General features: G+C 44.8%; 1 protein-coding gene across 1 annotated transcript; it reads left to right on the top strand.

The window, feature by feature from the left end:
* The first annotated feature begins 9895 nt into the window (after nt 1-9895).
* LOC127323252 (chlorophyll a-b binding protein, chloroplastic) lies at nt 9896-11107 on the top strand. The gene is made up of 2 exons (XM_051351419.2): nt 9896-10113; nt 10238-11107. Exons 1-2 carry the CDS (start codon nt 9974-9976, stop codon nt 10887-10889), a joined length of 792 nt encoding a protein of 263 aa, XP_051207379.1. The 5' UTR covers nt 9896-9973; the 3' UTR covers nt 10890-11107.
* Nucleotides 11108-13625: the final 2518 nt, after the last annotated feature.

Raw genomic sequence — 13625 nt, 5'->3', positions numbered from 1 at the left:
TGCGGGGCGGAGAACACCAGAGAGAAAAGAGCTCTCCGACGGGCTGAGATCCGCCGGGAAAATTCCCTCTCGGATGGGGAAATCGACGCCATCGTCACCGTGATCGAGCTGGACATCATCTCCATCACCATCGTCATCATCTTCATCATCATCACCGCCGTCTCCACCGCTGCACATCGCCACCGCCGTAGCAATTTGGGTTTGATCTTGATTGTTTAATAGGGGAAACTCTCCCGGTGTTTATTTCTACTAGTTATTGATGCTATTGACAGAAACCTGAGCCCCCGTTGGTATATCGATGCAGGAGGGATAGCAGGATCTCAGAGTTTAAGGCTGTGGTATATCCAAGCAAGTTTTCCCTCAGTAAGAAACCAAGATTATCGAACCAGTAGGAGATGAAGTCCACGTGAAGGTTGTTGGTGGAGGAGTGTAGTGCGGCGGAACACCAGGGATTCCGGCGCCAACGTGGAACTTGCACAACACAATCAAAATACTTTGCCCCAACTTAACAGTGAGGTTGTCAATCTCACCGGCTTGCTGTAAGCAAAGGATTAAACATATGGTGTGGAGAATGATGTTTGTTTGCAAAGAACAGTAGAGAACAATGATTGTATTCAGATGTAAAAGAATGGACCTGGGTCCACAGTTCACTAGTGGTGTCTCTCCAATAAGAAATAGCATGTTGGGTGAACAAATTCCAGTTGGGCAATTGACAAATAGAGAGGGCATAACAATGCACATACATATCATGATGACTAATATGAGATTTACTTAGGGCATTACGACAAAGAACATAGACCGCTATCCAGCATGCATCTATGCCTAAAAAGTCCACCTTCGGGTTAGCATCCGCACCCCTTCCAGTATTAAGTTGCAAACAACAGACAATTGCATTAAGTATGGTGCGTAATGTAATCAACAAAAATATCCTTAGACAAAGCATTGATGTTTTATCCCTAGTGGCAACAGCACATCCACAATCTTAGAACTTTATGTCATTGTCCCAGATTCAATGGAGGCATGAACCCACTATCGAGCATAAATACTCCCTCTTGGAGTCACAAGTATCAACTTGGCCAGAGCCTCTACTAGCAACAGAGAGCATGCAAGATCATAAACAACACATATATGATAGATCAATAATCAATTTGACATAGTATTCCATATTCATTGGATCCCAACAAACACAACATGTAGCATTACAAATAGATGATCTTGGTCATGATAGGCAGCTCACAAGATCTAACATGATAGCACAAGAGGAGAAGACAACCATCTAGCTACTGCTATAGATCCATAGTCGAAGGATGAACTACTCACACATCAGTCCGGAGGCGATCATGGTGATGTAGAGTCCTCCGGGTGATGATTCCCCTCTCCGGCAGGGTGCCGGAGGCGATCTCCTGAATCCCCCGAGATGGGATTGGCGGCGGCAGCGTCTCTGGAACTTTTCTCGTATCGTGGCTCTCGGTAATAGGGTTTTCGCGACGGAGAGTTTAAGTAGGCGGAAGGGCAGAGTCGGGGGGCTCACGAGGGGCCCACACCATAGGCCGGCGCGGGCCCCTTCCTGGTCGCGCCGCCAGGTGGTGTCGCCACCTCGTGGCCCCACTTCGTATCTCCTTCGGTCTTCTGGAAAGCTCCGTGGAAAATAAGACCCTGGGCTTTTGTTTCGTCCAATTTCGAGAATATTTCTTGTGTAGGATTTCTGAAACCAAAAACAGCAGAAAACAGGAACTGGCGCTTCGGCATCTCGTTAATAGGTTAGTGCCGGAAAATGCATATAAATGATATAAAGTGTATATAAAACATCTGCGTATTGTCATAAAACTAGCATGGAACATAAGAAATTATAGATACGTTTGAGACGTATCAAGCATCCCCAAGCTTAGTTCCTACTCACCCTCGAGTAGGTAAATGATAACAAGGATAATTTCTTAAGTGACATGCTACTATCATAATCTTGATCAATACTATTGCAAAGCATATGAGATGAATGAAGTGATTCGAAGCAATGGTAAAGACAATGACTAAACAACTGAATCATATAGCAAAGACTTTTCATGAATAGTGCTTTCAAGACAAGCATCAATAAGACTTGCATAGGAGTTAACTCATAAAGCAATAGATTCTTAATAAAAGGTTTTCAAGCAACACAAAGGAAGATTTAAGTTTCAGCAATTGCCTTCAACTTTCAACATGTATATCTCATGGATAATTGTCAACACAAAGTAATATGATGAATGCAAATAAGCAAGTATGTAGGAATCAATGCACACAGTTGACACAAGTGTTTGCTTCTAAGATAGAAAGAAGTAGGTAAACTGACTCAATATAAAGTAAAAGAAAGGCCCTTTGCAGAGGGAAGCAGGGATTACTATTTTTGTGCTAGAGCTTTTATTTTGAAATCATAGAAACAATTTTGTCAACGGTAGTAATAATTCATATGTGTTATGCATAAGACATCCTATAAGTTGCAAGCCTCATGCATCGAATACCAATAGTGCTCGCACCTTGTCCTAATTAGCTTGGATTTCCATGGATTATCATTGCATTACATATGTTTCAACCAAGTGTCACCTGTACAAAGGTCCAAGGAGATAGATCGCATTTGATTTCTCGTTTTTGATAAATGTCAACTTGAGGACATCCATACCGGGAAAGCATAGAAAACAGATAATGGACTCCTCTTTAATGCATAAGCATTCAACAACAGATAATATTCTCATAAGAGATTGAGGATTAATGTCCAAACTGAAACTTCCACCATGATACATGGCTTTGGTTAGCGGCCCAATGTTCTTCTCTAACAATATGCATACTCAAACCAGTTAATCATGATAAATCACCCTTACTTCAGACAAGACAAACATGCATAGCAACTAACATGATATTCAACAAAAGTTTAATAGTTGATGGCGTCCCCAGAAACATGGTTACCGCTCAACAAGCAACTTATAAGAAATAAGATACATAAGCTACATATTATTTACCACAATAGTTCTTAAGGCTATTTTCAGATGAGCTATGTATTGCAAAGACAAGGAATGAAGTTTTAAAGGTAGCACGCAAGCAATTTACTTTGGAATGGCAGAGAAATACCACATAGTAGGTAGGTATGGTGGACACAAATGGCATGGGTTTTGGCTCAAAGTTTTGGATGCACAACAGGAATTCCCTGTCAGTACAAGGCTTGGGCTAGCAAGGTTGTTTGAAGCAAACACAAGTATGAACCGGTACAGCAAAACTTACATAAGAACATATTGCAGGCATTATAAGACTCTACACTCTCTTCCTTGCTGTTCAAACACTTTACCAGAAAATATCTAGACTTTAGAGAGACCAATCATGCAAACCAAATTTCAACAAGCTCTACAGTAATTCTCCACTAATAGGTGCAAAGTACATGATGCAAGAGCTTAAACATGATCTATTTGAGCAAAACATTTTCCATGTATCAAATTATTCAAGACCATATACCAATTACCACATGAAGCATTTTATGTTTCCAACCAAATAACAATGAACGAAGCAGTTTTCAACCTTCGCCATGAACATTAAAAGTAAAGCTAAGAACACCAGTGTTCATATGAACGAGCGGAGCGTGTCTTTCTCCCACACAAATAATGCTAGGGTCCGATTTTATTCAAACAAAAACAAAAATAAAAACATACAGACGCTCCAAGTAAAGCACATAAGATGTGACGGAATAAAAATATAGTTTCACTAGAGGTGACCTGATAAGTTGTCGATGAAGAAGGGGATGCCTTAGGCATCCCCAAGCTTAGATGCTTGAGTCTTCTTGAAATATGCAGGGATGAACCACGGGGGAATCCCCAAGCTTAGACTTTTCACTCTTCTTGATCATATTGTACCATCCTCCTCTCTTGACCCTTGAAAACTTCCTCGACACCAAACTCAAAACAATCTCATTAGAGGGTTAGTGCATAATCAAAAATTCACATGTTCAGAGAGGACACAATCATTACTAACACTTCTGGACATTACCCAAAGCTACTGAAAGTTAATGGAGCAAAGAAATCTATTCAACACAGTAAAAGAGGCAATGTGAAATAAAAGGCAAAATCTGTCAAAACAGAACAGTCCGTAAATACGAATTTTTTCGAGGCACTTAACATTCTCAGATGAAGAAGCTCAAATTGAATGAAAGTTGCGTACATATCTGAGGATTACTCATGATTTTTCGCAGATTTTTCTGAGTTACCTACAGAGAGATCTACTCAAATTCGTGACAACAAAAAATCTGTTTCTGCGCAGTAATCCAAATCTAGTATCAACCTTATTATCAAAGACTTTACTTGGCACAAAAATGCAATAAAATAAAGATAAGGAGAGGTTGCTACAGTAGTAACAACTTTCAAGACACAAATATAAAACAAAATTGCAGAAATAAATAATGGGTTGTCTCCCATAAGCGCTTTTCTTTAACGCCTTTCAGCGAGGCGCAGAAAGTGTAAATCAAGTGTTATCAAGAGATGAAGCATCAACAGAGGAATTGGGAGCTTTCTCAACAATGCATTGTATCTTATCTATGTAGGTTTCAGAGGCTCCTCTTTCATTACTTTTAGGCTTACTATCCTCCTCAAATAAATTTTCAGGAACAATCCAATCTAAATTCTTTTCTAGTGCCTCGTGAATTCCTAAGAACTTACAAGGTATTGGTACTTTAATCTCCCCCTCACAATTGACTTTATTAGTGTACTTTAGTCTATCTTTTTCCATCTTTTGAAGGGTATTTGCAAAATTGGTATAAAAGCCAAGCATCTTATGTTTAATAAAGACTTTTCTAGCTTCTCTAGCTACATCACCGAATTCTTTAAGAAGGGTTTCTAAAACAAAATCTTTCTTTTCTCCTTCTTCCATATCACAGAGTGTAAGGAACATATGTTGCATTATAGGGTTGATATTAACAAATCTAGCTTCCAACATGTGTACAATCAAAATACTTTACCCCAACTTAACAGTGAGGTTTTTAATCTTACCGGCTTGCTGTAAACAAAGGATTAAACGTATGGTATGGAGAATGATGTTTGTTTGCAAAGAACAGTAGAGAACAATGATTGCAGTAGATTGTATTCAGATGTAAAAGAATGGACCGGGGTCCACAGTTCACTAGTGGTGTCTCTCCAATAAGAAATAGCATGTTGGGTGAACAAATTACAGTTGGGCAATTAACAAATAGAGAGGGCATAACAATGCACATACATATCATGATGACTAATATGAGATTTACTTAGGGTATTACGACAAAGAACATAGACCACTATCCAGCATGCATCTATGCCTAAAAAGTCCACCTTCGGGTTAGCATCCGCACCCCTTCCAGTATTAAGTTGCAAACAACAGACAAATGCATTAAGTATGGTGCGTAATGTAATCAACACAAATATCCTTAGACAAAGCATTGATGTTTTATCCCTAGTGGCAACAGCACATCCACAACCTTAGAACTTTCTCATCGTCCCCATTCAATGGAGGCATGAACCCACTATCGAGCATAAATACTCCCTCTTGGAGTCACAAGTATCAACTTGGCCAGAGCCTCTACTAGCAACGGAGAGCATGCAAGATCATAAACAACACATATATGATAGATCAATAATCAACTTTACATAGTATTCCATATTCATCGGATCCCAACAAACACAACATGTAGCATTACAAATAGATGATCTTGATCATGATAGGCAGCTCACAAGATCTAACATGATAGTACAAGAGGAGAAGACAACCATCTAGCTACTGTTATGGACCCATAGTCCAAGGATGAACTACTCACACATCAGTCCAGAGGTGATCATGGTGATGTAGAGTCCTCCGGGTGATGATTCCCCTCTCCGGCAGGGTGCCGGAGGAGATCTCCTGAATCCCCCGAGATGGAATTGGCGGCGGCGTCTCTGGAACTTTTCTCGTATCGTGGCTCTTGGTAATAGGGTTTTCGCGACGGAGAGTTTAAGTAGGCGGAAGGGCAGAGTCGGGGGCTCACGAGGGGCCCACACCATAGGCCGGCGCGGGCCCCTTCCTGGCCACGCTACCAGGTGGTGTCGCCACCTCGTGGCCCCACTTCGTATCTCCTTCGGTCTTCTGGAAAGCTCCATGGAAAATAAGACCCTGGGCTTTTGTTTCGTCCAATTCCGAGAATATTTCCTGTGTAGGATTTCTGAAACCAAAAACAGCAGAAAACAGGAACTGGCGCTTCAGCATCTCGTTAATAGGTTAGTGACGGAAAATGCATATAGTAAAGTGTATATAAAACATGTGAGTATTATCATAAAACTAGCATGGAACATAAGAAATTATAGATACGTTTGAGACGTATCAGTAGACATGTTAGAACCACTCGTACTTGCAGCAGATTCGGACTTGTTTGTGTTAGACACATTGGAGACCGGCTTGCTAGGCGGAGTAGAGTAAGGGGCGGAGCGCGTCAATGGCGCCGGCGCCGTAGTAGGGGGCGCGCGAGGCGTGTAGCGCCCAGCTACTGAAGCTCGTCCTTTAATCTTTGCTTCGTCAGCCAACTGTGATTCAGCTTCTCTTGCATGATGTAGCAACTCATTCATAGTGGTGTAACTGTAATGACGAACAATGCCTTTGATATCATATTTCAAACCATTGAGAAAACGATTCATTTGCATCTCAAGGGATTCTTTGACACGACCACGCTGCATGAGCATCTCCATCTCCATGTATTATTCATCAACAGTCTTCACACCTTGTCTCAATAGGGTCAACTTATCAAATATATTACGCAAATAATTTGTGGGCACAAAACGCTCAGTCATTGCTGCCTTCATAGCACGCCATGTGATAATAGGCGGTTCACCATCTTCTTCACGAGCACGAACAAATCGATCCCACCAACGCAAAGTATAACCATCAAATTCGGAAGAAGCAAGCTTTATCTTCCTATCTTCAGTGTAATGTGGATGTAAACCACATAACTTCTCAATCTTGAGCTCCCAAGTAAGGTATTCTTCAACATCAGCTCCTCCTTCAAACTTGGATATAGAAAACTTGGGCTTACCCCATCCATCTTCGTCATCATGTCCACGACCATTGCGGCCAATTGGAGCCCAACCTCGAGGACGATTACCACGTGGCGCACCACGAGCATTGCGTGCGTCATCTGGAAGGTCAGGATCATCGCCATCTTCTTGTTGTTGTTGGGTCAGATTTTCAATAGCTAGGCGCATATCTGCAAGATTGTGCTGTATATCTGTCATTTGATCTTTCATTGTAGTGACGGTCTCACATGTAGTATCCAACTTCTGGGAGAGCCCTTGGACCGTTCCCTTAAGCTCATCAATTGGAGTGCGGAATTCACGTCGCATCTCATTACGAAGAGCTTCATACTCCCTCCATGTGATGATATCGGCAGAATTCTTATTTTCCTGGTTAACAATTTTGTGATCACTAGCAGACATGATTAATAGGTTAGTGCACTAAATCAAAATATATATGGTGGTACTCTCACAACTCACTCAAAACTGATAAGAAAAGGAAATCTTACCGTTCCAAAGTAAATTAGTGTTGCTTACCACTTGTAGTAACAACTAGTGCACGGATGTAGCGAAGCGAATATCAAGGGTATAAGAACAATCACACGGCAAAGCAGGGTATATGTGGGGCTGTAGGTAGGCTACCTATTTGCACCAATAACAAGCTCTAGTGCTGACCGTAGACAACCAATGATACTCACACAAGGCGATAAATGTGGCAATGCAACTATTTGGAGAAAAGGTTGCAATGCACTCGAGAGACAGTAGCAAAGCTCAACGAAACAGGCACAAGATTGCTCAACTACAGGTGCAGTAAAGGAAACTTAGGCCTTCACTTGATTCTACTAGCACTTCACTTTTCTTTTGTATTTTCTTTTTGTAACACAGCTATGTAGCTCTTTTTGGTTCTTTTCTATTTTCTTTTTTTTTTGTGATTTTATGACACAACTCCTTGATAACACGGCCAACAAGATATGCAAAGCACCGAAACCCTAACGAGCAGCCTGTCGAGCGGTAAAACTAGTCTCTTCTGGGGAAGTTCCTAGTCACTTATATTGATAGGCTGTGTCTATGGTTGGGAACAAGCACACTGTACTCTAGGTGGACTTGGAGAAACAAAAACTGACACTAGATGATAATAGAGACTCAAACCCTAACAATACTAGATGCAAGAAAAAGATACGCAAAAACAACTACGAAAAGCAACTAAAACTCGAAATTAGTGCAATCTAAGGCTATGGCAAACCCTAACCCTAACTTTTTATGGCTTTTTCTGGATAGGAAACACTCACAACTCAACTATAAGGTGGATTGTGCATGGCTTACCAAGGGAACCCGAGAATCTGATACCAAGATGATAAGGGGTGACCCAATCTTCTCAGTAAGCAACGGGGGTGATGATGATCACGGGGTGATAGCAGCGGAGGAACACGGCGATGTAGTGAATGATAACTTGTATGACGCAACGAGATCTCTCGATTGGTCCCTGTCGCCAATGCAACAACTCTCAACCCTGTAAGATATTCGCAACTCCACACACTTGCGCACGTAGCCCCCGACCATGAAGCGGTAAGTTGCAACCTTCTAATTCCCAATGGAACAGCAGATCACACAGGACTTTCAGATCTACACAATATCAAGCAATATGGTGTAGGGATTCAATAGTTTTGCAGAGCAAACAACTAAGAACTAAGGTTTATCTTAAACGTGGTCTAAAGCAACTTTGGGGGCGTCCTATGGACTTATATAGGCGTCCAGGACGACCTCAGGTCAAAAAAGTACGAAAATAACCGACCCAGAATAGATCTGATCGAGACAGACTCGGAGTCGGCCGGTCTGGCGGCCGGTCGACCGGGTCTGGGACCGGCCGGTCTGGTTCAAACCGGGCCTGGCGCCGGGTGTTGACCGGGCAGGCCTCCCGGTCTTACTGGATAGTGCCCGGTTGGCATAAGCGCCACGGCCGGTTGAAACTGGAAGGACCCGGCGCAGGATCCGGTCTGACCGGCCCTGGGACCGGATGGCCCGACGGCACGGCCGGTTGGAACGGATCTGGCACCGACCTGAACTTCAGCTTCCCCTCTCGTGCATGCCTCCCGCTCCTCCCTCGCGCGTCCATGGGATGTCTTCATGTCCAGCTTCACGTCCATCTTCTGGTCCAGCTGCTCCTCTCCTTCTTGTGCGATGCTCGCTCCCTCCTCATACCTGATCATACATAAGTAATAATACTTAGGTAGTATAAAGTTCTCATCAATCAAAGTATCGTTTAGGAAAAGTTCACCTGTTGTTTAAGTAGCTTCGCACGAGCTCGTGTCATTGGTCCAATCCTGACTTCATTGGACTTGAGCTTCACAGCAGGATCATCTTCTTGTAATGACGAAGGTAGTAGTGAGATAGGGATGAGGCAGGATCATCTTCTTGTAATGACGAAGGTAGTAGTGAGATAGGGATGTCCTCATCACTATTCGAGATGGTCTTTCTACTCAACCAATGGATGGTGTTACTTTTATGTTTTTACATGTTTCTCTTTCATATAATAGTATCTATCAACCTTAGTTAATTAATTAACAACAACTTTGCTTTGTTATTAAAATGCAGGGCGTGAGACTTTTCTCAAAACAAAAATGTATGTGAGTTAGGGATGAAATACGATGCTAGTGAGGTAATTTAGCAGTATGGTTTGAAGTTCGGATAGTGTAGGATGTGGGCGAGGAGATCGTTGCCTCCAGGTGGCAACGAGCGACTGGATACACGGACGACGCACGATACCGCGCCATATCCAGAGGCGCTGCGGCAGCCAATTGGGTCGCGCGGACGTGTCGCGCCACACATCCACCAGTTTTGCCCCGCGCGTCTCAAGCGCCGTATAAAGATCCACCTCGCCCACCGGACATTTCCACTCAAACACCAGCCACCAGTTCATCTCACTCACCGTCCTAGCTAGCAGCCAGTAGCTCGGAATGGCCGCGTCGGCGCTGCACCAGACCACCAGCTTCCTCGGCACCGCCCCACGCCGTGATGACCTCGTCCGCAGCGTCGGCGACTTCGGCGGCCGCATCACCATGCGCCGGACTGTGAAGAGCGCCCCCCAGAGCATCTGGTACGTTCTCTCCTACTGTATTCTATTCGTGCCATGGTTATCTCCAGCCTCATGTATTTACACATAGTACCAAGTATTAATGAATGATTGTTGTATGAATGCATGGTGATGAATGAATATATAGGTACGGTCCTGACCGTCCCAAGTACCTGGGTCCATTCTCGGAGCAGACCCCATCTTACTTGACCGGCGAGTTTCCCGGTGACTACGGGTGGGACACCGCAGGGTTGTCAGCTGACCCAGAGACGTTCGCCAAGAATAGGGAGCTAGAGGTGATCCACTCGAGGTGGGCGATGCTTGGCGCACTCGGGTGTGTGTTCCCAGAGATCCTGTCCAAGAACGGCATCAAGTTCGGTGAGGCCGTGTGGTTCAAGGCCGGCGCTCAGATCTTCTCTGAGGGCGGTCTCGACTACCTCGGCAACCCTAATCTGGTGCACGCACAAAGCATCCTCGCCATCTGGGCTACCCAAGTGGTGCTCATGGGCTTCATCGAGGGCTACCGTGTTGGTGGCGGTCCTCTCGGTGAGGGCCTCGACAAGATCTACCCAGGCGGCTCCTTTGACCCACTTGGCCTTGCCGACGATCCCGACACCGCTGCCGAGCTCAAGGTCAAGGAGCTCAAGAATGGCCGCCTCGCCATGTTCTCCATGTTCGGTTTCTTTGTACAGGCCATCGTCACCGGCAAGGGACCCATCGAAAACCTCTTCGACCACGTTGCTGACCCAGTCAACAACAACGCATGGGCTTTCGCCACCAACTTCGCTCCTGGAAGTTAAATGAGATAGCCATCCGTCCGACCACCGGGCGAGATATGCATGTGTACTTGTACGTCGTGGATCAACGTGTAGCTGCACGTACTTTGTGTTATTATTTGTACTATCATTGAGCGAGTCCCGTCTCGCTAGTTGTGCGCAATGTAATTAAGCACAAGGTACGCCGATGAATGAATGTCAATAATGGAACAATCATCTATAATGAAGAGAGTAGTTAAGTCCGGATCGTTGCTAGAAGGAAGAAACGTGATCTCAGAGGTTAGCACACGGAGAATATTTATACATGCTTGGGCTCAGGTTTCAATATATTTTGTAGGTTTCAACCGCATTGAGACATAAGTTTGGAGTTGAGTCATCCCTCCCTAGTGTTCCCCTACCCTCGAGAGAAGATTTGGTGCATCCAAGCGCCTATGCTCCAAGTTTTTGAAATATATGAAAATTGTACTTCTGTGTGTTTCAAATAACCAAAAAAATTATTCTATGAATACATACACATCTCCTGAATACTCGTGTGATGTTTTTGTAGAAATTGCGTTGTACTTAGAACTACATAAGAAGAAAAACCAAATTTATGGTTGTGTATAGAATAGAAAAGTCAGTTTTTTGTTAGAAATTTGTATTTTTTGTATACCTCAAAATACAACATATTTTCCTTCAAAATTTCAGCCGTATCTTTGGAATGCTTATATGTATGTGCATATATAATTTCAGATTTTTTTGTAATCCCAGAGATATGATTTTCAGAAACCGGGCTCATGTTCCAAAAATACTTTTCGCATACCCTACCTGGTTTATATCTTATATAAACCGGGGAGGTGGTCGGGGTAGGCTTATAAGTGGAATGCTAGTCGGATACAAACATGCATGTGTATTCCGGTATGTTTATGCTTGCCCAGCCCGGTCTTCGGGATTTGGGGGCCCAGGTGCAAGTTACAAAATAGGGACTTAATTTGTGTTTAAACTTAATAACTATCCACTACGGGAAAACTACATGTTGCCGTGCGAAGAGGACCCCGCACGCCCGGCAAAGGCTTTGCCGTGCGTGGACGCACGGCAAAGAACGGCCGGCAAAGGTTCCGACGGCGACATGCACGTTGTCGTACTCACCTGCCGAATCAACATGCACGTTGTCGTGCGCATCGCCAATTCGCACGGCAAAGGCCTTTGCCGTGCGTGCGCTGGGCTGCCGTGTGGCAGGTGCTTTGCCGTGCGCCGTGGTGTCCGTTCGCGCTGACGTTGCCGTGCGGCATTGATGCAGCCCGACCTTCGGTCTTCACCGCATCATGTGCTTCATCGCCAAGACGGCACGCTAAGGTGAATCTTCTCCTTTACGCGTGCCTCGAATCGCCTACTTGGGACGATATACTACTTCATACTCCGACATATCTTGATGATAGGAACTCGACGGCAAGTACGGAGAGAAGAGAGGATGCCATGGAGACCCGAGGACGCAAGGCCGATGTCACGGAAGCATGGAAGAGAAGGAGAAAGAGGAGCTGGACGCTCCAGGCCGGAACTTCCGCCCCTGATGGCCGGAACTTCCGCCCATGACCGGAACTTCCGCCTCGGAGGACCGGAACTTCCGCCCACCGGAACTTCCGCCCAAGTTCCGCCCAAGTTCCGAAAGTCGGCGAAAACCATACTGGATGTTACTGCGGGACAATGGCGCAATTCCGGAACAAGACCGGAACTTGGCCGGAACTTCCGCCCCGACCGGAACTTCCGCCCAAGATGACCGGAACTTCCGCCCCATCGAACTTCAGCAAGACAGCACTTTTCAGCGTGTAACTTAACCCTTCGCCCCCACCTATAAATAGCCTTGTTGGCTCAGATCTCAGATTAGACTTGATGTGAAATTAAACCTGAGCTTAGCTCACCCTTGTGGGAACCCTACCTAGATCTATGATCTTGTACCCACCCGGGCTCCTATCGACTTGTCAAGATCTCTTTGGTGACTTCTACCGCTTGTTTGATCTTTTGCTTGCACTTCTACCTATTTGGTCTTTTGCTTGCACTTCTATCAACCTTCCGGTCTTTTCACCCTTCTAGATCTTGCGAGCTTCGATTTGTCGATCTCTTTGCGGGACTTCTACCGGAAGGTCTTTTCTCGCAACCTCTATCGAGTAGGTGTATCGGGCCTACGAGGGAAAACCGGTTTGTGTGCGTGTGTGTGTTGTATCCCCACGATTCCCCTCGCGTTCTTCGTGTTCATCGCGTTCATCCACCTACCCCCACGAGTTCCACCCAAATCCGTGAAGATCGGGCACATCCTTGGACTTAGTCCACATCATATGGTATCAGCAGCTCTTTGGTTGCCACGGATTTGACCCCCACATCCCCCAATTCCACCAATTTCGCCCAAAAATTTTCCAAAATTTTTTCCCAAAAAATAGCCCCAATTTGGCCTTGGATCGATCTCTCGATTTGTTGAGTTATTTGTGGTTTTGCTCCAATAGAAACTTGCCTTTGGTGTTGATCTGCAATTCCCCCACCTTCCCACAGCTTCTAGTGCCAAATTTTCCTCGAATTCGAAGGATTTCGGCCCGGATTTCCGCCCAAATCGACGAACAGCCCGCAGATCTGATTGCGACCGGAAGTTCCGCCCGGAAGGACCGGAAGTTCCGCCCCCCGGACCGGAAGTTCCGCCCCTCAGAACCGGAAGTTTCGCCTGGCCGAAATTTTGACAGCAACCTTCGTTTTTCATTTTGGTACTAACCCCCTTGTGTTTGGACTTCGGTT

The sequence above is a fragment of the Lolium perenne genome, chromosome 4 (assembly GCF_019359855.2).
Source record: "Lolium perenne isolate Kyuss_39 chromosome 4, Kyuss_2.0, whole genome shotgun sequence".
NCBI classification, from domain to species: domain Eukaryota; kingdom Viridiplantae; phylum Streptophyta; class Magnoliopsida; order Poales; family Poaceae; genus Lolium; species Lolium perenne.
This window is presented reverse-complemented; position numbering and strand designations above follow the sequence as displayed.

Excerpts from the sequence above, each read along its gene's own strand:
- LOC127323252 (XM_051351419.2), top strand. The coding sequence starts at position 9,974 with ATGGCCGCGTCGGCGCTGCACCAGACCACCAGCTTCCTCGGCACCGCC. Across the intron at positions 10,114-10,237 it reads AGCGCCCCCCAGAGCATCTG|GTACGGTCCTGACCGTCCCA; the intron begins GTACGTTCTCTC and ends ATGAATATATAG.